This window comes from Schistocerca americana, chromosome 1 (assembly GCF_021461395.2).
Source record: "Schistocerca americana isolate TAMUIC-IGC-003095 chromosome 1, iqSchAmer2.1, whole genome shotgun sequence".
Classification (NCBI taxonomy): domain Eukaryota; kingdom Metazoa; phylum Arthropoda; class Insecta; order Orthoptera; family Acrididae; genus Schistocerca; species Schistocerca americana.
The window spans coordinates 596,449,745-596,473,658 of NC_060119.1; the positions used below are offsets into that span (position 1 = coordinate 596,449,745).

Genomic DNA, 23,914 nt, shown 5'->3' on the forward strand with positions numbered 1-23,914 from the left:
CAAGAGCTGCCCCATACTCAGGGCGTGTCAAGGCCTGGAAACACCCAATACCTTAGTGTGTCTACATACCTGGGTATCATATCGCCAAATACGGTAACCACTGAAATATCAGGTGCTGCCAGTTGTAGAACCTGTGTAATGCCATATTTTTTGCCTCCTTGGTTAATCATTCCGTCAACTACGAGAACCGACAACGTGAACTGGGCTAGAAGCGTCCGACACTCTAAGGCAGAGATATAACTTACTTGATTTGACATAGCTGGTTATAATTTTATCAGATGCGCAACGGCATGGCGACAGTGCAGGTTCTTCGCTAATAAAACGCACACTCGAGTTCCATATCTCTGCTGTATTCCCGAGCATATTAAGTCAGCTGTGGCAATGAAGCATTTGCAGCTTTCTTCGTATAGAAAAACAAAATGTAGACAAGAATATCAAGATACTATTAGCCAGAGCATTAGTACATGGATATTATAAATTGTGTCATTCCCCCATAGCAGACCAGATATTTTGTATTGAAAAATTTCGATGCACACCTGTAACACTCATTCGAAAGCTGGATGGGAATTTCAATTCCGATCCTAAAAACTATCTGTGCATTTGTATTAGATGAGGGAAAAACTGGCAAATCGAACAGACTACTGATCCTTAGATAAGATTGCATAACCTTACAATAACATTATCACTGGGTTTACTTCATGTTACGTGGCATTTATCCCCCTTCTAAATTGTCTTCCCACTTTAAGCTTATCTGTAGCTACAAGGAAGCGAGGTCGCGATTTTAATTTAACAAGATATTTGGGTTACTCGCCTTAAAATCTGATCGGAACAACACTAACATATTTCGGAAAAGCGAGTTTCCATCTTCACACACCAAAGCAAGAATCAGACAAAAAAAACACTAATCAATTCATAAATAAGAAATAAAAATGAAATTCGTTTATTGTATACATTTAGGACCTGACCTGTAGTTTCTTTACGATGAATTATTCTGATTCTTTTCATAACGAATGTAGGTGGGAGCTATCTCTTTCGAAACCAGTCAATTTTAATTTTAAGATGGTTAAGCGTGGTTGGACAGAAATATTTTCTTAAATTGTTTTGATTCTTGTTTATGGAACCGGACTGGTAATTCTGGCTCTGAAAAGTAATATTTATTTCCCCATAACGCATGACTGAGAAGTTCAAAAAGCAGCGAGGGATTGGAGGGGAAAAACAGGGACTAGGCGGTAGGCGCGGGCGGAGGAGGGGGGGGGGGGGGCACGACACACAGGCGGGAGGGCGGGGGCCGAGGCACGTGGTCGCCTCGCGTGAGTCCACCGGCCGCACGTGCCGGCCCGCACGTCGCACAGCCGTCCGTTCGGCCGCGAGCCGAATCGCGACGGAACTGACCGACAAGCGTCATACGTATTTAGCGCGGTCAACAATGGGCGGGGGCCAATGGCCAAGAATAATGTCGTCTTCCAAGTTCTGGGCCACGTTTACACTGCGCGGGCGCGGCAGACGTCGGGAGCTGGTCACGGCCCACACCCTCCTGGTACAGACGCGTCTTCTAAATTATGCTTCGACTGCCGGAGAACACTATACAGGACGATTCCGTAATGATGTAACACACTTTCAGTGATGTCGAAGACGGATAAATAACGAATTTTTGTTACGGGACCACATCCGGAGACAGCCGAGCCGAAAGTTCTAAGCGAAAACTGTTCTGATACCTACAATCTCTTTGCTTTCCTTTCTTCGGAAGGGCGTAGCATGGACCAAAACAGGAAAGAAATTCCGGTAAACAAATACTCTAAAATGCTTACCTGAAGAGCTATGACCTCGTCTTCAGTAGAAGAGATGTGTTTCATGCTAGTACAGCTGAAAGACTTTCGCTTGTAACTTTCGCCCCGGTCGGTCACCACAAACTGACACATTTACCCTTCTCCGTCATCCCTGAAACTGTAACATTATCATGGAATCACTCAGTACAGCGTAAGAAATATTTTACCTCGCCTTTACACTTGTTGTAGTCTGAATTCTAGTTTGAAGCAACTCTCCACTCTTGCTTATCCTGTGCAAGACTCTCCATCTTCCCCTAACTGCGTACTTCAACCTGCTCACCCAGCCCCCCCCCCCTCCTTCCCCTCCAAATCAACAAACATAAACACTTCCATCCGTTACGAAACTATGACTCGATGCCTCGTCCTATCACCCAGTTCTTCTTTTAGTTATTTTTTCCCCTACTAGTATCAGTACCTCTTCATTAATTACCCACCTGCCCACCTAATCTTCAGCAGCAGCACATTTCAAAAGCTTGTATTCTCGGTTCTTCTTTGTACTCTTAATCGTCCATGTTTCAAGCTCATATAAGGCTACAGTCAGACAAATATTTCCAGAAAACCCTTTCGAAAGCTTAAACTTATCTACATGACACGATTTTCGCCATTTCACTATAATTATTTTTATTATGTTACTACCCTAACTTTCTCAGCATCACCCCACTTATCATACCAACTATCCTTTGCGCCTCTAGCAGAATTGAAGACCTTAAAGTTTTTATTTCTTCTCCCTAAACTTCAATTTATTTTCCACATTACTGCTTGCTCTAAGTAGTACATCATATCTCTCGATTCCAGTCCCATTCGGATAATTCCTTCGTGGTGCGTCGTTTTTATGTCTTAAGAGTGTAAATCGTAATGTCAGTATCGTCTTGCGTGGATAGTCATGGTAGTTATTCCGACGTATCTTAATACTCCTGAGGGAATATCGTCTACTGAAGGTGTCCTGCTCTATCAGTACTCTGTCCAGTTTTCTCGCTGTTCCCAATCTTCCACTTCATCTTCACCCACCTTCTTTCCCAGTTCCATATACACAGACAAAATGAAAAGGCAAGATCACTTTTAACACTAAGCAGTGACCCACGCAGAATACAACCGAATTCCGCTCGTTAAGCGTCATATTCACACACTTCTTGACAAAAACTGCCGAGAAATGGTTCTCTTTTACATTTCCATAATTTCGTATGATAGAACAGTATAGAAATACACGATCGATGACTGAATGAATCGAGCTGCATTCGAACTCTCGTATTTACATCTCGGGCGTCATGCTGCAACGGGCGTGGTATTGGCAGCCTAAATGTCGTGGCATGTCATGAGGACGTTACTCAAGAAGATAAACGCGTCACACATTGACCAGCGAACTTATTTAACGACCGATTCGGCACATGACTCAATGGTTATTTTCAAATTGATTTGTTCGCAATTTCAACCTCAGTCAAATAAGTGCAGTACACCGCATCTGAGCGCTTACTTGGTTTTTAACTAGCCACCAAGGATGACATCATAGTCTCCAAGTTGATTGTACCAGTGATCAAGATTAACGTTCATATTGTTACCCTGATTGTATCCCACAATTAATCTCAAAGTCATATTTTTACAAATATATATTTTTTTTTCCTGGTGCTTGCCCGCATCTCGTGGTCGTGCGGTAGCGTTCTCGCTTCCCACGCCCGGGTTCCCGGGTTCGATTCCCGGCGGGGTCAGGGATTTTCTCTGCCTCGTGATGGCTGGGTGTTGTGTGCTGTCCTTAGGTTAGTTAGGTTTAAGTAGTTCTAAGTTCTAGGGGACTTATGACCACAGCAGTTGAGTCCCATAGTGCTCAGAGCCATTTTTTTTTCCTGGTGCTTCCTCAGACGTAGAAAATCTACGTCAGTACTTATGACTGCTGTATCACATTCCTTCAACTTGTTTCATGCAATTTGTGGAGCTTACTTTAAAGTATTGCTTAGTGCCCCTATGCACATTCGACTCCAGCTCAAAATCAATTGTCGCAAAGGAAAAGCACTTTGATATGTCTCTATAATCGCTGTCCATTAAAACGGATAACTGCAGTCAAGTAATACAGGGACTTGTTCATTCTGCGACACACTTCTCTACGAACTCTGCCACTGAAAGTAAACAAATGAATACTGAAAACCATATTTGGTACCTATGGTTGATGCGGGCTTGCAAAAAGACAGCGCACGGAAAAAAATTCGAACAGTTAACAGCGTGGACATCAGCAGCAAGAAGTATTACAAGTCGAATCATGATAGTGAAAATTATGCAACTGAATTTACGAAATAACAAGCGCAAGCATATTTAGCTATTAGTATCATCCGTCTCAAAATTTTTGGAAATTTGTGGCAAGTTCCTATGGGACCAAACTGCTTAGGTCATCGGTCCCTAGGCTTACACACTACTTAATCTATCTTTAACTTACGCTAAGGACAACACACATACCCATGCCCAAGGGAGGACTCAACCTCCGACGGGGGGAGTCGCGCGAATCGTGGCAAGGCGCCCCCTAGACCTGCGCGGCTACCTCGCGTGGGTCCGTCTCAAAGAAAAATATAAAATTTCTCAATGTATAGTTGGCATACGTGCATTGTTAATTTGATCTGATATTTCAGCTATGCTTCATTTGTAAGTGGAACTTGTTACTGTGTGGACGTCATCGTTTCATTTCCGTGATAGTTTTTTTTACTCGCGCACACACGTCACCCACATTGACTCACAGGCGGATTTTACCGTACAGGTAAGATTTTTCTTCCGTCTGATACAATTTGCAAATGATCCTTCGCGTTCTAGGATCATCATTATTTGGTTTTCGGTATGGCATGTTCTGGTTGAGTTTTTTAACTGAAAGAAAAATGCCGTAATTCTCTTGCCTACTCCGCACGATACTGCTGAAATCAACTCGCAATCACCTAAGCCTCTACTAGTACTTCGTAATATGACAAAAGGGGGCGTGGACACGGCGGATCAGATGTGTTTCACATTGAGCGCAGCTAGGAAAACAAGAAGCTGGCCTATGGCGGTTTTCTTCAGAAAACTCGATTTGTTACAGTTAACTCGTACGAAATTTATACAGCCGAAGTCGCTAGAGAAAATAATTACAAAAGAAGGCTTTATCTCAAAGGATTTGCTCAAATGTTGTTGGAACGTAAGCTCAGCAATCGAGTATCGAACAGGAGGCTTCCGAAGGAAATACAGCTTAGGTTGTTAAAAGAACACCCTAAGATATATGTTCTGGGAACGAGCTAAATGAGAAACTTTTCTCTAGTCGCCAAACTATTAATTTTCTCAGTCTCAGTTCTAGTTTTCGTGTGTGTTTAATGAGATTCTTCTCAATTCTTATTTAGATTGCTAGAGATATATATACTATCTCATTTATTTCCTTATGAGATACTTCCTTAATTTGTATGCTAAACACAATGTTGAACGAGACTCGAACTGGGGCCTTTGCCTTTCGCGGGCAAGTGCTCTACCACTGAGCTACCCAAGCACGACTCCGACGCCACCCCACAGCTCGTCTCCTACCTTCCAAACTTCACAGAGGCTCTCCTGCATACTTTGCAGAACTAGCACTACTGGAAGAAAGGATATTGCAGAGACATTTTCCCTACACGCTGAACAGAATGGCGGCATACAAGTGCGCGAAATGTGATAAACCCAACTGCTTACAGAGCTCGATGAAAATGTTAAAATTAGTGTAGAAAATCTGTTAATTTTTTTTCCTTTGTTTGCATACAAATCAAGTTATCTGAGAAAACACATGTCAACTTTTAGAAACTATTTCCTTCGAAACGCTAATATTTGTTTTTGTGCATAAGAATAATCAAATTTATAAACTATTTCATTTGAAAACCTAGTACATAATTTTGTAATTTTTGCATATTTGATGCCAAATTTTGATTTAAACACAATAAACATACTAATTTTCATATTTCATCAACCTTTTAAATTGTCATTTATTTTCGATAGTCACTAAAGTGGACATAAAATGCAAAATTTGGTCATGTTGGTCTCCCAGACGAATGTTACCGTTAGCACTAATTTTCACATATTACCAACTATGGTTAGACCTCAGTCAAATGGGGCCCTGATGATGTGTGCGACTTGGTACTGAATTCTGGGCAACATTAGCGTTCCAATTCCGAATAATTTATTGGTTTTACGAGCACGATGAAGAGATCACAAATTTACAGCCAAACGTTGGTGCTTTCGTTGCCGTGCCGCGCGGGATTAGCCGAGCGGTCTTGGGCGCTGGAGTCATGGGCTGTGCGGCTGGTCCCGGCAGAGGTTGGAGTCCTCCCTCGGGCATGAGTGTGTGTGTTTGTCCTTAGGATAATTTAGGTTAAGTAGTGTGTAAGCTTAGGGACTGACGACCTGAGCAGGTAAGTCCCATAAGACTTCACACACATCTGAATATTTTTTTCGTTGCCGTGACCGATGAAGCCCATAAATTATTACTACCATGAGAAGGACGAATAATATTAAAAGTTGCAATTTTAACTTTGTCTGTCGGCAGATAACGTATACGATGTGTATCAAGCCTAGGGTGCCTAGGGGGAGGTAGGGGGTGTTCCTTCAACTCACAACAGGTTATGTTCTGCTCTGCTCATGTAAATGTCATACAATATTTTCCCTTCAAGTTATTGTTTTTTCGATATTGTATAAAGTTAACTGTCAATAAACTTTGTAGATAATTTCTCTGGAAAAAAAATGAAATTTTCAATGTAATTTCAACAAGCCCGCCTCCCATTATGTTTCCATACTACAGAAAATTTTTCTACGTAATATTTTTTTTATTTCTCGTCTCTACAACTATGCATGCCTGTGTGTCTTGTTGGTTGGCATTCTTGATATCCTCAACAATCAGTTTATTTTTAGCGGATGTGGTTGTTGATAACATTCAGTTGCTATTTATCTTGTGTACTTCCAGCGAGTTAGTTCAGTCAGTTCCCTGTTGTTCATGTTGAGATTCAGGAATGTTTAAAAGAATTCGTGAATCATCTTTAGAAAGAATTATGAATGTTATTTTAAATGACTATTCTAATCGAGAGAGAAGAAAGTGAACATGAGGATGGTGTTGTAGAGTATGGTTCAAATGGGTCTGAGCACTATGGGACTCAACTGCTGTGGTCATAAGTCCCCTAGAACTTAGAACTACTTAAACCTAACTAACCTAAGGACATCACACACATCCATGCCCGAGGCAGGATTCGATCCTGCGACCGTAGCGGTCGTGTGGTTCCAGACTGTAGCGCCTTTAACCGCTCGGCCACACCGGCCGGCTGTAGAGTATGATCCAGACTGGGAAAGTGACGTGGACATTAGAGACGATGAAGATAATGTAGCGTCAGGTAGTGACCATCACGATGTGAGTGCGGCCAAGTCTGGAAGAAGATATGTAATCACACAGCCCGGAATACCTATAGTGCGCTTAAAATTAGTTGCGGCTTTTGACGTTTGGCTCACTGGACGGGTATGACGCCATTACTCAGGTAACACCAATGGCGAGCCGGCTTTCCTTACCACGCCGCCAGCAGCTCCGTTAGGCCGGTATTACACTATCAAATTTCTTCGTCAAATATCTTTGGCCAATATCTTTGTCAAAGAAATTTGATGGTGTAATAGGTAACTTTGTCAAATGTCGTCCAATATTTGATCAAATTTAGGGCCTCGCTGTAGATTTGATCAAAGAAGTCGTTTGTCTTCTGTTCACTGCAATTTGACATGTTACCACATGGAGCGCTAGCATCGCTGCATTCTGTCGTCTGTAATGTTTTTATAAACATTGTCGGTAAATACAATTGGTGTGTGCCGACAACTACAAAATTAATAGAGATGTATGAAGCTGATGAGGCGCTTTACAACGTGAGGCACGCCGAATACAAAAATAGCTTACGAAGATCGGGACCTAACATAACCTAACCCTCTCCTGTAGCAAGGAATCGGAGTGTTATAGTGAGCCTGCCTTCTGCAGATGTAGCAGTTCTTAAGTGAGTATTGTGCTTTGTGATATGAGGATACACTTCATTGAGCACATACAAAAATGTATCCTCATCCATTCTTAAGTAATTGGTGTACGACTTGACGTCCTCCACTATAAGCTCACTTAACAAGTTCTGTTGAATGCTTTTATCGTGCCGTCGTAAAACCCACGGCTTCACCCAGGTATGTTTCCTTTTTTTCCCCCGCTTCTCTTCTGCATGTGCACACAGTGCAATTGTGGTACATGCAACTGCTGCGGTTAATAACAAGTTGTTGTCAGCCATCTTGAACTTTGACAAAAAATATTATGACAGTGTTATACCCCTTCTAGCGCTGCGTCAAAGGTCTTTGTCAAATATATTTGACGGAATATTTGATCACATCTTTGATCAAATCTTTGACAAAGAAGTTCGATAGTGTAATACCGGCCTTAGTGAAGCGTCCCAGTAGCCATGACGTGGATAAACAGTATGACAGTTTCGCGCACCCATGCATCTGCGTTCATTACCTCTCGTTATAAAGTGGTGTTTTCCAGCTTTCAAGTTTTCTACAGTCGTCAGGTATTGTAAACAAGTGTTTTGTGTTGGCATTGCATTAATAACAATGCAGCACGTCTGAACAAGGGATTTGCAAGAAAAGTGGTCATCGAAGAACACGTCCCGGCTATGAAGATAAAGTTATGCTGTAAAATATTCCTCCAAATTCAGATAATTTTAACGTACAACCCTCCACACCATTCCATTGCAATGGATAAAGCTACAACAATGCAGTGGAAAAAAGGTGATGTTTTGCCCTGGGTACAAGGAAGTGTTCCATTGGATAAAGTTGAGCCTAGTATGTATAACGGGAAGTTAATGGAACTTGTAGCGCTGCACAAGCCAAAAACTCCACGCCACCAGGTCGACTCGACGTTCAAGTCTCCCAAGTGGCGTCAAATCGAGACTTGCACCCGGCGAACGGTCTACCCGACGGGAGGCCCTAGTCACACGGCATTTACATTTTTTACCAGGTCGACGAACTGGCTAACGCTAAAGGTTAAAGTTTAATCAGTCTTTCTCCGTATCATGCTAATTTAAGTCCGACTGAGAATGTACGGGCATTGGTGAAAAGTAATGTGGCAATAAACAAGACATTTACGCTCAATAAGGTTGAAATGCTGACAGAAGAAGCGAATGCAAATGTTACACCACAGGACTAGCCTCGAGTTGTCAGCCATACCAAAAAAGTAGTTGAGGAGACATGTATAAATGAAGGACTGAAGATTTCATACAAAACTCTCTTGTTACCGTGTTAAAATCTGTTTCTTTTGCCAAAAACACAGCAGAGTTTACAAATATCCGTATCAATAACAATCTAATGCTGTTGAAATTGTGACATAGTCCTGTAACAGTGTATTGTTAAAATAGCAACTGAGGACACAACAGGTCAACAGTTAAGAAAAAGCCCATTATCAGTATAAAAATAAATGTGTAACTTCATCACATGTATTGCTGCAAAATCCATAGCAATTCTCATTTCACCAGCCATTGAAGTCCTTAAAAATTACACTATTTCTCACCAGCCATTGAAGTCCTTAAAAATTACACTATTTCATTTAAAAAAACTGTAGTTGCCTGAATATAGTGTGGGAGATATGGAAGTTCCACATATTAATCATACGGAAAAATACTCTCCTCTTCGCGTTCTGTCATTTGCCAAAATCTTGTACCAATATATCACACTGTTCACGACATACGAGGGACTTCATTCTGGCTTGTTCACTGGCGCATGCGTTCGTTATGGAGCGGTTTACATACATTCCATTTTCTCGACATGGGAGGCAAATAGCGATATCCATCCAAGTTTAGAGAATAATTCAATGTGTTATCTAAATTTCATTTACAGCAACATATGACCTAACGCACACCATACGCTAATTCATAACGACTCCTATTTTTCACTGCAATCTTTAAAAGTTTTTCTTGCAGTAGTTTATCTAGTATCGAAATATTACAATAGCTATGACGATTAATGAGATGATAGACAGTTCATCATGAAGCTGACGAATTAAGCTATATGTGCGAGAACCAGGAATTTATTACCGAATAGTTTCTTGAAGATAGTGTGAGAAAGATTGTAGATGGGCCGGCTTTCGTGGCTTGCTGTTTACCCAGTCAAGCAGCTTGGCAGCTTCCTAGCCGAGTAGTCTCGCATTATCGTAACCAGCCGACGCGTTCAGCACAGCTAGGCAAATACGCTTCCCTCGACCCACACCGTACCGAACTGTAGAAAGTCGCAACTAATTTTAAACAGACTGTGGGAGGTCTCTTGCAAATATAGTAAGAGAGCAGGCAGGAGGAACTCCAGCCAGTGTTTGCCATTCTCCTGGAGACGCCTTAATGTTACTTTTTACACCTGACAGCATGGACACTATAGAAAAACCTTTAAATGAAGAGACAATTATGCTAAATGTTACTTCTACCAATGAGAAAATCATCCCAATCTTTCTCCCAGTATTTTTGTTTTACTTTAGCATATATCAGCCGACGCGATTTCTTCATGTTGTGCTGTTCCTGCTGACTACGCTGTAATTTTTCTGGTAAGATTCTTTTCATTTTTGTTGGTTCCTTCGTTTGCAAATTCTAAGCATTTCCTTGTAATTCAGATTTTTAATGGGCCAGTGGACAGTGTGTGTTTCATAGCATTGCTACGTAATTGTTTTGGACAGTGCACAGTTGGATTTTCGTAGTGGTTTCCGAGTAACAGTTTTGATTTAATTTTCTGCACAGTCTACGGCAGTTAGTTCCGTTTTTATGTAAATTTGTGCACTGACAAGCTGTTCGCAATAGTTATTTCAGTTCAGCCTTTTTACAACAGAGGACAGCACATTCAGGGTTCAATAAAAAACAGACAAACCTTCTAATACTCCTGAACGAACGAAAGCTCGAGTCAGAGCGAAAACTTTCAATTGGAATTATTAGGTTTGATGACGAAACTAGCTGCCAGCAAAGGAATGAAGCAACAAGTTCACAAAAAAGTGAACGACAGGTTTCCACTACTTTATAAACTATGAGTGCACCTCACCATTGATGAGATGCTCAAGCTTGTTTAGAGGACGCTGCTCCTTCAAAGTAGGAGGAATTGGGCAAGTATGGCATCCTTGTATGAATGATGTCAGGCGCAAGATCAGATATTTCATGAATATGGAACACTACGCAGGTAAAGTATGGAGACTATCCAAGGAAGAACGAGGTTCAGCAGCTGTCGTTAAACGCTTGGCAGTGCATCTGAAAAATATTGGTCGAAATATTACGAGGGTAATCCCAAAAGTAAGGTCTCCTATTTTTTTCTAGGTACATAGACCTGTTTATTTCTACAATGGTTTACATCAGTTTACAGCTTGAAGATTTAGCTATTTTTTGACATGATCGCCATTTCTGTCGATGCATTTTTGTAGACGCTGTGGCAGTTTTTGTATGCCCATGTCATACCAGCTCGTCGCCATGCTGTTCAGAAAGTTGCGAACCTCTTCTTTCACCTCGTCGTCGGAGCTGAATCGCTGGGACCACAATTAACGCTGACAGGTACTGGGAGACTTTGCAAAAACTAAAACGGGAATTCAGAACCGTAGAAGAGGAATGTTCAGCAAGGGCGTACACATTCTCCATGACAACGTTCGCCCACACATTGCTCGGCAAACCGTTGCTCTCCTGCAACAGTTTCAGTGGAACATAATCACCCACCCACTCTATAGTCCTGACTTGGCGCCCAGTGACTATCACCTGTTCCCTGGGTTAAAAGAAGCGATTCAGCTCGGACGACGAGGTGAGAGAAGAGATTCATAAGGTTCATAACTTTCTGAACAGCATGGCGGAGAGCTGGTATGACATGGGCATACAGAAACCGCCATAGCGTCTACAAAAATGCACCGACAGAAATGGTGATTATGTCGAAAAATAGCTAAATGTTCAAGCTGTAAACTGATGTAAACCATTGTAGAAATAAACAGGTCTATGTACTTATAAAAAAATCGTAGACCTTACTTTTGGGATTACCCTCGTACTATAAAGCGACACTACAGATCAGTGCATTTGACAGGAGAGTTATACCAAGACTAGAAAGTTCCTACAATAGAAACTTTCCAGTCACTCAGGAAGCACATTCCAGAGATAACGAAGAATACATCAAATCGAAAGTTATATTCGTCAATGTTCATGTTCACAGATCCAACGACAGGTAAGCCACAAGTTATTTTGGTATTTTACACAGTAAAAACAAAACCAAGTTAAAACTTACTAATATTATTAACTTCCTACCAACATAAAGGCACTGAAGAAAGAAAGAAGATTAAGAGTCTATATTACAATTCCACTAAAGGTGGAATTGATACCACTGATCAAATGGTTCATACACCTGAAAGAAGGGAACAAAGAGATGGCCTCTCACAATATTTTACTATCCCAACGATATCAGTGCAACCATCAGTATCTATGTAACCACCATATTCATCAAGCAACATCCAAGATCGAATGAGAAGAAACACAACGAATTGAAACTTTTCCTTCTGCAACCTGAGTTCCAACTAGTGAACCTGCAAACAGCAGTAATAGGTACTAATGTAAAAGGGTTTTCTAACTAAACTGTTGAGTCAATGGAAAGTATTCTACAAAAGAAAATCAAAGAAGTGACAACACATAAAGATCAACTTCCTGTATGAAAAGGTCGGTGCCATTTTTGCGTAAAAGAAGCAGAAGTACAACAATCAAAACCAAAACATTACTGTAGACAGCCGGCCCGGGTGGCCTAGCGGTTCTACGCGCTACAGTCTGAACCCGCGCGACCGCTCCGGTCGCAGGTTCGAGTCCTGCCTCGGGCATGGATGTGTGTGGTGTCCTTAGGTTAGTTAGGTTTAAGTAGTCCTAAGTTCTAGGGGGCTGATGACCTCAGAAGTTAAGTCCCACAGTGCTCAGAGCCATTTGAGCCATTTTTAGTACTGTGGACAGTGTCATAATCGTGTGTGTAACATGCATTCAGAAAGAATTGTGTAGTGTATCTCCTGCTTGAAGTTGAGTATCAGAGTAGTATGTGTAATATATCAAAACATTTTTATTTTGTGTTGCTATATGCCAATTCTTTACTGATTCAATCTAGTATTTGAAAGTATTAACAACATTTATAAGTTACAGTCTTCTAAAATATGTAATCCTTTTTGAAACCTGTAATTTTTTTACCTGCAGATTATTTTAACACCAGTGGCTCCACTGAACTCAGCCTCCTCTTTCGGCTCTCCTACAAAAAAAAAAAGCTTAGGCGTCCGAGGGTTAAGACCGAACTTGGGTAGATGGGGAAGGAATTAAAACGGAAACTCATTTAGTGCATCGGATTTATCTGATGCAAAAGTACACAATTTATGCTAAACAGAATGTGTTAACAAGAACACAACTACGATAATGTTGGTAGCTGAAGATCACAACTCACCCTTGACACTTTCTTCTTATGAAAGTTAAATTCGTCGTCTTCTGATGTAGCTGCTGCAGTTGTAAAGTTGAGATTCCTGAAACAAACTCGCTTCGGTAAGCATTCAGACACAGTAATAACGTCAACATTTTAAATAGTTCAAAAAATTATGTAAGAAAATTAAGTCTGATACTGCAAAACAACACTAAACATATGCTTGCCAGCTTGGCACATTACATCGACTTACAACAAACATTTAGTATAACAAAGTGCACAAGCAATTGAGAAATGTAACAACTGGAAGAGCAGCTGTAGTTTGCACTGACGAACTGATTTGGAAGGAAGAGCATCACATGCTCAACAGCCGCTAAATTGGAAACAGAGTGGGAAGAGAGACACAAACACGTCATTTGAAACAAATGAACTATAATGTATCCTGTCTCTTATTGTGCGTAATATTACACAATGACTACACCGTTAGTTCCCTTGACTTTAACATCGTCTTGATGCTCGTAATATCGCCAGCAGAAGTTGAGAGTTGAGAAGGAAAGACAGCACATACCACGAACGTACCCCAAATGAACATTTCAAGCAGCATGCCCGTTGGAATGATAACAACATTGCTGATACTAAACATCATGGGAGAGGCAAGAACTGATGGAGCATGTAACTAATAAGAACTTCGTCAAACAACTAATCTTTTCTTCAGAATGACTGATTCTTTGGGAGGTTTATAGGAAAGTGCACCACAGCTACAAAATAGACCTCAATTGACATTTGTTACTTCTTCTTGTGCGTTGCTCGTCTGTTTGGGGACCATGTCAAGGAGGATTACAGTAGATGACTACAGTAGTTCAGAGGGCTGCTCACAGATTTTTAAAGACCGATCAGTTCAGTATGAGAATGGAATGAACAAACCCAGAGATTTCAAATCATGGAAGTTTTGGAAGAAAGACGTTCTTTGTGTGGAAGTTTAATTGGAAAGTTTAAAGTACGAGATCTATTCAAAAAATTCCGAAACATTCGTAATTTCGCGCCAATGGTGTGTTGAAGCCAAATGCAGTTGGCATCCCTGCACACCCTTATGTTTAATGTGTAACAGCCGGAAGTATTATGTTGCATGTCTGTTAGTCATTGTTCGGCGCTGTGTGTCGCACGATTTGCGGATTTCGAAATAACAGTCAGAGAAGCACTCGTCTCCAAAGGATGCAAGAAGCCTACGGTGGTGAGTACTTAAGCTGTACTCTGTGTTACAAATGGTTCACACGGTTTAAAAAAGGCCTGGACGGAAGTTAAAGATGACCCTCGTTCAGGATGCCCCTCGATGTCTACCGATGACGTTCATGTCAGGAATGTCAATGAAATTGAGCGTGTCAATCATAGACTGACTGTCTGAGAGATTGCATAAAAATGTAACATTTCAATTGGATCATGTCGTGAAATCCTGACACAACATTTTGGAGCCCATCGTGTTGCCGCCAAGTTCATCCCATGGAGTCAAGACCAGAAAGATCTTTGTCTCGCAGTCTGTGAAGAGCTTTTGGATTGCGCAAATGAGAACGAGATGTCCCTGAGAGAATCATAACTTGTGATGAGACATGGGTCTACGATTATGATGTTGAGACCAAGGTATAAGCTTCACAATGGGTTGGGAAAGATTCTCTAAGACCAAAAAAAAGCTATCAAGTCAGGTCAAACGTCAAAGCCATACTGGTAGTTTTCTTTGAGTTTAATGGATTAGTTCAGTATGAATTCGTGCCACAGGGACAAACTGTTAAATCTTAAATCAATAGTAGTGTCGGGACGTGTTGCGACGCCTGCGAGAAAATGTGAGAAGGAAACGGCCTGAAATGTGGCGAACCAATCCATGTCTCTTGCATCACGATAACGCACCCGCTCATTCATTCCCACTGATGCATGACTACTGCACAAAAAACATAATCGTTGTGCTGCCTCATCCTCTGTGCTCTCCAGACCTGGCCCCTGCGGACTTTTTTAAATTTCAGTAGTTGAAAATCCCCGTTGAAAGGACGAAGATTTGCAACGACATATGAAATATAAGAAAATTCGTAGACGGCGCTTCGCGCTATTCAGCAAGACGTGTACCAAGACTGCTTCCAGGAGCAGATGCGGCGTTAGGAGTGGTACATCAATTGAGGAGGAGATTATTTCGAACACATTGCACGACACACAAAAAGTAAGCGTAAAAAAATTTGTGGACAAGGTCCCAGAAGTTTTTGAACAGACCTCGTACAAGCATTCGGGATGAACTGTAAACGGATTCTAGTACATTCATAGTTTATCTCGCAGGAGGGCCATAAAAACAAAGCAAGCAAAAATAGGATGTGCGCGAACGAACTCTTTAAATTATTATTGTATGAGGAATTAAGGTTCTCCGCTGAGGAGTGAACACTATTGAATCACTTTCCTCTGTCATCGCAAGTAATTTTCCAGTCTCCACACAATCTTAATTTTTCCAAGCCAGTTTGATATTTGTCAAAATCTCTTTTATGTGTATTTCCAAGAGGTCGTCCTCCGATGGGAAACTCTTCTTTAACTCTCTTGAAGGTCTTATTTGGTAGTGCCTTAGTGCCAAGCCCTATGCATTGCAATCATAAGGTTTTCATTCTTGCTACTGTATCTGGTTCTCTGTGTAAATCATAATCTTCGTCATTACGTAGTATTGGCGTTGCTAACTCTTATAGGCCAAAATATCCTTAATTTACTTTCTTTTTGTGAAAGTATACGTTTCAGGGATGTCGGTTCAAACTGATACAGTTAATGATTTGATGTGAGAGATTTAGATTTTCTAGAGTGAACTCGCTTTTGAAAACTGTCATACGGCCATATTAACAAAAGTTATCCTTTTGCACGAAGTATTCGGTTTCGGCTTTTGTGCAGTATCAGAGGCTAGCAGTCGCCAAGTTAACGAAATTCATTGGTCAGGTGTATATCTATATTCTGCAAACCACGTGAGGGGCATGGCAGAGGATACATCCACTGAACCAGTTATTAGGGTTTTTTCTCGTTCCATTCACGTATGGAGCGCGGGATGGATGATTGTTTGAATGCCTCGTGTGTGCAGTAATTATTCTACTCCTATCCTCACTATTCCTATGCGAGTAATACGTAGGGGATTATGGTATATTCCTAGAATCATCATTTAAAGCTGGTTCTAGAAACTTTGTTAAAAGTCTTTCTCAGGACAGTTAATGCCAGTCTTCGGGAGTTTGGTAGTTCAATTTCTTCAGTATCTCTGCGACACTCTCCCAGGGATCTGAGAAGCTTGTGACCATTCGTGCTGCCCTCCTCTGTATACGTTCAATATCCCCTATTAGTCCCATATAGTATGGATCCCACATACTTATGGAATATTCTAGAAATGATCGCACGACCTATTTGTAGCCAATTTTCTTTGTAGAGTGAGTGCACTGCTCCAGTATTCTACCAATAAACCGAAGTCTATCACCTGCTTTAGCCGCGACTAAACCTATGTGATCATTCCATTTCACATACCTACGAAATGTTACACCCAGGTATTTGTACGAGTTGTCGGATTCCAACAGCGACTGACTGATATTACAGACATGGTATACTACGTTTTTTCGTTTTGTTAAGCGCACAATTTTACATGTATGTACATGTAAAATAATTTGCCATGATTAGCACCACTTTGAAATCTTATCAAGACCTGACTGAATATTTATGCAGCTTTTTTCGGATAATACTTAATTACAGAGAAGTGCATCATCTGCAAAAAGTCTGAGGTTACTATTAACATTGTCTACAATGTCACTGATGTACAACATGAGCAGCAAGGATCCCAACAACGCCGGCCGCGGTGGTCTAGCGGTTCTAGGCGCGCAGTCCGGAACCGCGCGACTGCTACGGTCGCAGGTTCGAATCCTGCCTCGGGCATAGATGTGTGTGATGTCCTTGGGTTAGTTAGGTTTAAGTAGTTCTAAGTTCTAGGGGACTGATGACCTCAGATGTTAAGTCCCATAGTGCTCAGAGCCATTTGAAGGATCCCAACACACTTCCCTGGGGCACCGAAGTTACTTCTACATCTGATGATGACTCTTCGCAAAGGTTGTGTTATTAATTTGCAGTGCATTATCATATTTTGGCAGGTGGGTTAAGGTGAAGTATACCGGTTTACCTGTATTCATTCGAATACTTGTCACTTTCTTAGCATTTGTTATTTGTTTTGGTACAGCCTAATTCATTTTAATGTGACAAAGCAACGTCGTCAGCTCACGCGCAACATACATCGTAATGCAGCGAGGTCGATGCGCAGTATTTAACACTAAAGCTCGTCACTGTCCGTAACACTTGTTTTATGCTTTCGAGGATTCCTTCGAGATGTTGCAGTTTGTTTTGCTTGCGTGACTCCCGCCTCGTGTGACGTCAACTCAACCGTTCCGCTGTTACGACTAGCGCCACGGGCGCAAGCAGCAGCCCCGTGATGTGCTAGTCCTGCAGTCGTCTCCAGGCGCTAACAGACGCATTTACGTAGGCATTCACTGGCCGCGGATGCATCAAAGCCATTGGCGTTACGTCAGCCTATTATGCTTCAATCATTTTCGTTTCAGATTTCTGCTAGATTCCAGGATACCTGCTTGGCAGAGGCAGGTAAACTTATTCGGAAAACATACCAACTCATAATTCAGTAAGACTTCAGAGTAAAAAGGTAAAGTACAGATTTCTCGTACTTTCTGAAAAAGATAATGTTTCCTCGGGCATAAAAGACGGAATTATTTTTCCACATAGCCCCTTTCTTGTAGTGCACTGATTCTGTCTCTGACGTGTGATTCTGGTTGTCCTGCAAAACATTCGTCAACAGGTCTCATGGATTCCTCACTCCACTCAATACGGTTTTCAAGCACAAATTTCATTACACACAGGAATAGGTTGAAGGCAGTCCCTGCCGAATTCGGTGCGTAAGGACGATATTCCAACTAGCTATAGTTCAAAAACTTAAGTTTTCCCAGTTTTCAAAGCACCTTTGCAAGCAGATGCATTGGTCTGACAACTGACGACTGGAACACATTCCATAGATAATGTAACAGTCATTCTGTACTGAAGTGTACACGAAATAGCCTTACAGGTGACATGTGATCAGAAACAATCCGAAAAGCTTGTAAGGGCATCGCAGGGAAGGTTCCTGAGAAATTATTGTTACGAAAAAAAAGTCGATATGTTGCGTTGTTTCAGAGTTGTTTAGAATTGAAATTAGCCAATCAAGTCGTCGCGCTGGAGCCTGCTACAGACAGTGCCCCTAAACTTGTTCTTCCTTTCGTTTAATCAGACCGAGCAAACGCCGCTTTTGCTCACCTAACTTAAATTTATCACTTCCTGAAATGGCACGTTTTAACTGATACTGAGCACTTTTACAAGTGGCAACTCACAGATGTCTGTCCGTTACCGCATTTTAGGGCGTGCAAGTGCTTGAATCTGCGCGCGCAACGACCTGATTAGCTATCCTCAGTGCTAAATATCTCTGAAACGGCGCAACGTATCGATTTTTTTTCTTAACAATTACTTCTCTTCAAGGCCTTCCCTGTTACACCCTAACAAGCTTTTCGGACTGTTCCTGAGACCCCGTAAAACCACATAATTAGAAGGAAAAAACTTAATGTAAAAGTACCAGACGAGTCAAGTATACACCTATTTTGTCGAGTATAGACGTACTTTGGGGCGAAAAATAAATTTTCAAAGTAGCTTAATTTCACTCTTCAGGATTTCTTTCCTCTCAAAAAGCTATTCACGTGCACGTTTGTTTCAATAATAAATGTATGGTTAGGGAACCAGTTTTAAACAAAATACAGTTCCTTCTTGACCACTATTTAAAAATACAATTTCATCTGAGGAGCTCCATCGCGGTCAGGTGAAGCAGTAGTACGGTAAGGACGGCTATAGCGTCAAGTGCCCACTTCGTTTTATTCTTCTGGAGATTGCTGCAGTCCAGTAGCGGACATTTAAAACTATTGAGAAACACTTCTTTGGTTCTGTCAGCGAGTTTCGAAGCGAAAATTACCTGCGCTTTACTGCTATGAAACATTTTGTGTCCTCTCTAAGCCCGATGTAAGGCAAGTGACAAATTCATTTGTATCCTAAATTGCCGGCCGGAGTGGCCGTGCGGTTCTAGGCGCTACAGTCTGGAGCCGAGCGACCTCTACGGTCGCAGGTTCGAATCCTGCCTCGGGCATGGATGTGTGTGATGTCCTTAGGTTAGTTAGGTTTAATTAGTTCTAAGTTCTAGGCGACTGATGACCACAGAAGTTAAGTCTCATAGTGCTCAGAGCCATTTTGTATCCTAAACTAAAGCAACAAACGGAACAGTGCTGCAACAGTGCTGCCAGGTACTCCATATCAGCAATCTCAGTAGTCATTAGACATCGTGAGAGAACAGAAAGGGGCGCTCCGCGGAACTCGCGGATTTCGACCGTGGTCAGGTAATCTGAGTATCACTTGTGTCATACGTCTGTACGCGAGATTTACACACTCCTAAACATCTGTTTCCGATGTGACAGTCAGGTGGAAACGTGAAGGGACACGTACAGCACAAAAGCGTAGAGGCCGACCTCTTCTGTTGACTGACAGAGACCGCCGACAGTTGCAGAGGGTCGCAATGTATAATAAGCAGACATCTATCCAGACCATCACACAGGAATTCCAAACTACACCAGGATCCACTGCAAATACTATGACAGTTAAGCGGTAGGTTGAGAAAACTTGGATCCCATGGCCGAGCGGCTGCTCATAAGCCATACATCACGCCGGTAAATGCCAAACGACGCCTCGCTTGGTGTAAGGACGGAAACATTGGACGACTGAACAGTGGAAAAGCGTTGTGTGGAGTGACGAATCACGGTAGACAATGTGGCGATCCGATGGCAGGGTCTGGTTATGACGAATACCCGCTGAACGTTATCTGACAGTGTGCGTTGTGCCAACAGTAAAATTCGGAGGCAGTGGTGTTATTGCGTGGTCGTGTTTTTCATGGAGGGGGCTTGCACCCCTTGTGTTGCGTGGCACTATCACAGCACAGGCCTACATTGATGTTTTAAGCACCTTCTTCCTTCCCACTGTTGAAGAGCAACTGGGGGATGGCGATTGCATCTTTCAACACGATCGAGAACCTGTTCATAGTGCACGGGTTGTGCCGGAGTGGTTACACGACAATAACAATGCCGTAATGGAATGGCCTGCACAGAGTTCTGACCTGAATGCTATAGAACACCTTCGGGATGTTTTGGAACGCCGACTTCGTGCTAGGCCTCACCGACCGACATCGATAATTTTCCTCAGTGCAGCACTCCGTGAAGAATGGGCTGCAATTCCCCAAGTAACCTTCCAGCACCTGATTGAACGCATGCCTGCGAAAGTGGAAGCTGTCATCAAGGCTAAGGGTGGGTCAACACCATACTTAATTCCAGCATTCCCGATGGAGGACGTCACGAAGTCATTTTCAGCCCGGTGTCCAGATACTTTTGATCACATAATGTATAACTCGCGTAATGACCACGCCGAGAAAATTCGAGAAATTACAGCCAATCCGGAGGCTTACCGACAATCATTCCTCTCGCGTGTGATTCGTAAGTGCATCTAGGTTGGGGGGGGGGGGGGGGGGGGGGGGGAGTTAAGTGGTGCCAGCCGCTCCCTCAGCCACACACAATTGGGCGGCTTGCGGAGTATGGTGTAGAAGTAGAGCTGCAATTATTATTTTCGGCAACATGCCAGCAGTGTACACCTCGATGGAGCGTTGCGACTTCCGACGACATCTCAGCAAATTCAGCGCCCAAGCCCACGGTTTAATTCAACTAAAGTGTCCGCCCTTACCAACTAATTTATCCGAGACACTCATCTCCACGGCCGCCTTTATTACAGCGGCCCTAAAGTTCCCCGCCTGCTCATGATCTTCGTATTTAATTTCATATTCACGAAGTCAATTTCAACAAAATTCTTCGGAGTCAGAGACTGCGTCCTGTCGTGAAACGGTGCACCATTTTTCGGCCAGTACTGCCAGTGATGGTCATCAGAGTATGTAATATCTGCCTTCCCCTCCACTCACGACATCCAGTCTTACGTTTAACTTATTTTAACGTGAATCGTAGGAGCTCATTAATGAGTTGCCTCAGCAATTGTCGGCCGTATGGGGCGGACATATCTCGCACTGCTCCACTGGCCTCCAATATTGTCTAACCTCAGGGAATGTGACCCTTTCTTTTATTGTGGCGGTTTGTAAAAGACTCTGTCTGTATGGCTCCTCTTTCAACAACTTTGAGTAAATTGCAACGCCGCCTAACAACAGCAGTGAATGCAGACCTGTTCGCAAAAGTACAGGACAAGTTTTACTATAGTTTTGATGTTTGTTGTGCGTCCCTTGGAGGACACATTGAACATTTATGCAAGGTACATGAAAACTGTGATTATAAATGTAGTTGTACAATTCACCCCAAGACTGTATGTACGTGCGTGTAAAACATATACCTTTGTAAAACAGGGGTTATTTTTAATAAAATATTTTTAGTCCTATATGTAACTTAAAATCCACCCAAAGTATCTACTTTCATTCACGAAAACGATAAAGTATTCTCAAATCATTAATATCTTTCTGAAACTTTCTGTACTGTGATAAGAGTTGCATTGTCCCAACAGTATTACTCTGATGGAGGACACTTGAGGCAAAGACTGAAACGTTGGTAAATCATTTGAAAGCATGAGACGTCCTACAAGCCAGGAGATTTTTATAAAACTCTTATCTAACTGAAATATTTTGTGAACGCAGTCTCGGGCGACTTTCGTAAAATTTAGGAAATGCATCATGTAACACACAGATCTACTTATTTTTATTTTGACTGTCGATTTCGGTCAAATTTTGACTGTATTCGGACCATCTGGACCAAAGGAGAACAGCTACACTATCTGATCAAAAAGCATCTGGAAGTAGTGGGACTAGGATATTTATCTTCTGTACTATCTAGGTTTCAGCTTTATGCCATTATCGAGTACAATCCTAAAAGTGCTTAGTTCATTAACATGTCATACCTGGTAAAGTCAGTCCAAAGCAGTCTTGTTTACCTGCTTTGGACGACCTTTACCACATGTTATGTGTTAATGGCCTAAGAACTTTTAGCACTGTACTAGATAATAGCACAAAACCCTAAATCTAGAAAGTACAGAAGATAAATACATTAATATACAGTCAAAGGGCGGCGTATTCTTTCCAAAAATAACTATACGACTGTGGCTCGGCGCCACTGAAAACTTTTTACAGTCTACATTGTTGCCAGACTTCCCACTCCATACCCCACTGATATTGGCCAATATTTCGCTATGTATAAAAATAGGGGAAAATTCCAAAAAATCATAGGAAATTCAATAACCAAATTGTGCTACAAGTTTTCCTCCTGCTACTACGACATCCTAGCCCAGAACCTAGTAATTCTAAGTGTAAATTGGTTGGAAATCCAAGATGGGCAATTATCCGACTGGTTGGATACGAGCACAGCCTCTATGACATCACAATCCAAGAAGACTGACCTGGAAATATGAGCGCACCCTGCACGAATGTCTGGTCACTTGCATTTTAAGTTTAGAATCCAAAGTGGCCAGTGGGTTTCGCCTGAATTCATACAGAACTTGTCCCAGTTTTAAAATGATGAGAAATTTAAAAAAAATACAACATGGGCTCTTCTGTTAAGTACAGAATCCGGTCTTGCGTTTAAAACACCGGGAAATTAAAAATCGTTGGTTTTCCCCATTCCTATGACTTGCCCTAAATTTGAAACGTTGCTAGCACTTGTGTAGTAAGTTAAATCAATTTCCCCTCACCTCTCTGACATCAAAGCTTGTATGTTTAAACAAATTCCTCCACCTCAGTTACCTCTAATTTAAAATGGTGGGATATTAAAAAACCTCTTGTTCTAAGTTTAAAATGGCGATTTTTTTTTCAAAAGAATTCACTCATCCTGAGTTTAAAATGGCGAGAAATCCAATAATACACTTACCCTAAGTTTAAAATTGCGGGAAAGACCACTGGCTGTCGATATAGAGTACTTGTTCATAGCTGTAAAACTCACTGATGTAGCATGCATGGTTGTTAAACAATTGCGGTGTGAGTGAGTGTGTGTGTGTGTGTGTGTGTGTGTGTGGGTGGGTGTGTGTGTGTGCGCTCGTGTCGCAGGATAGGAAAGGTGTAGGTATGTACTTGTATTTTATTTGTTTGAGCATTTCCGTTCATGCCATGCTCATCTGCTTGTATTCTTACATTGTTTTTGGCGATGCACTTGTAAGTGCCACTGTCGCATCGTATTCCATGCCATCAAGAGCAGGATTCCACTGCCAAAAGCCTCAGACAGTTACAGTGCACGTGCTGAGATCCTGACTCTTAGGCACCGCATTTGCAACTGAGGGCTAGACATTCCAGTAAGCCGCTTGGTCCTATGTAGCCAGCTTCACAATACGTGTACAAATCAGTTGGCAACAAGTCATGTGGCTTGAATGTGGGTAGGTGTTTGTCACCTACTGTAAGCTACAGGCATTCCCCAACACATGTGGTACAACAATCAAGTAACATTGCAAGTATTTGAGCATTAAATACTGCAGTTATTTGTGTTGAATTATGTCATAATTAATACCATGCATAGCGTGAAAGCACTAATTTTAAG

At 41.9% G+C, this 23,914-nt stretch overlaps 1 protein-coding gene across 4 annotated transcripts in view; it reads right to left on the bottom strand.

Moving 5' to 3' along the window:
* LOC124606932 (transcription factor cwo) overlaps nt 1-23,914 on the bottom strand; it is a 164,034-nt gene that overhangs the window by 23,073 nt on the left and 117,047 nt on the right. For all 4 annotated transcript variants that reach the window (XM_047139058.1, XM_047139050.1, XM_047139067.1 and 1 more), the window contains one exon: nt 13,263-13,338. In XM_047139058.1, the coding sequence (XP_046995014.1) occupies nt 13,263-13,338 (76 nt within the window). The remainder of the gene's footprint in view (nt 1-13,262; nt 13,339-23,914) is intronic.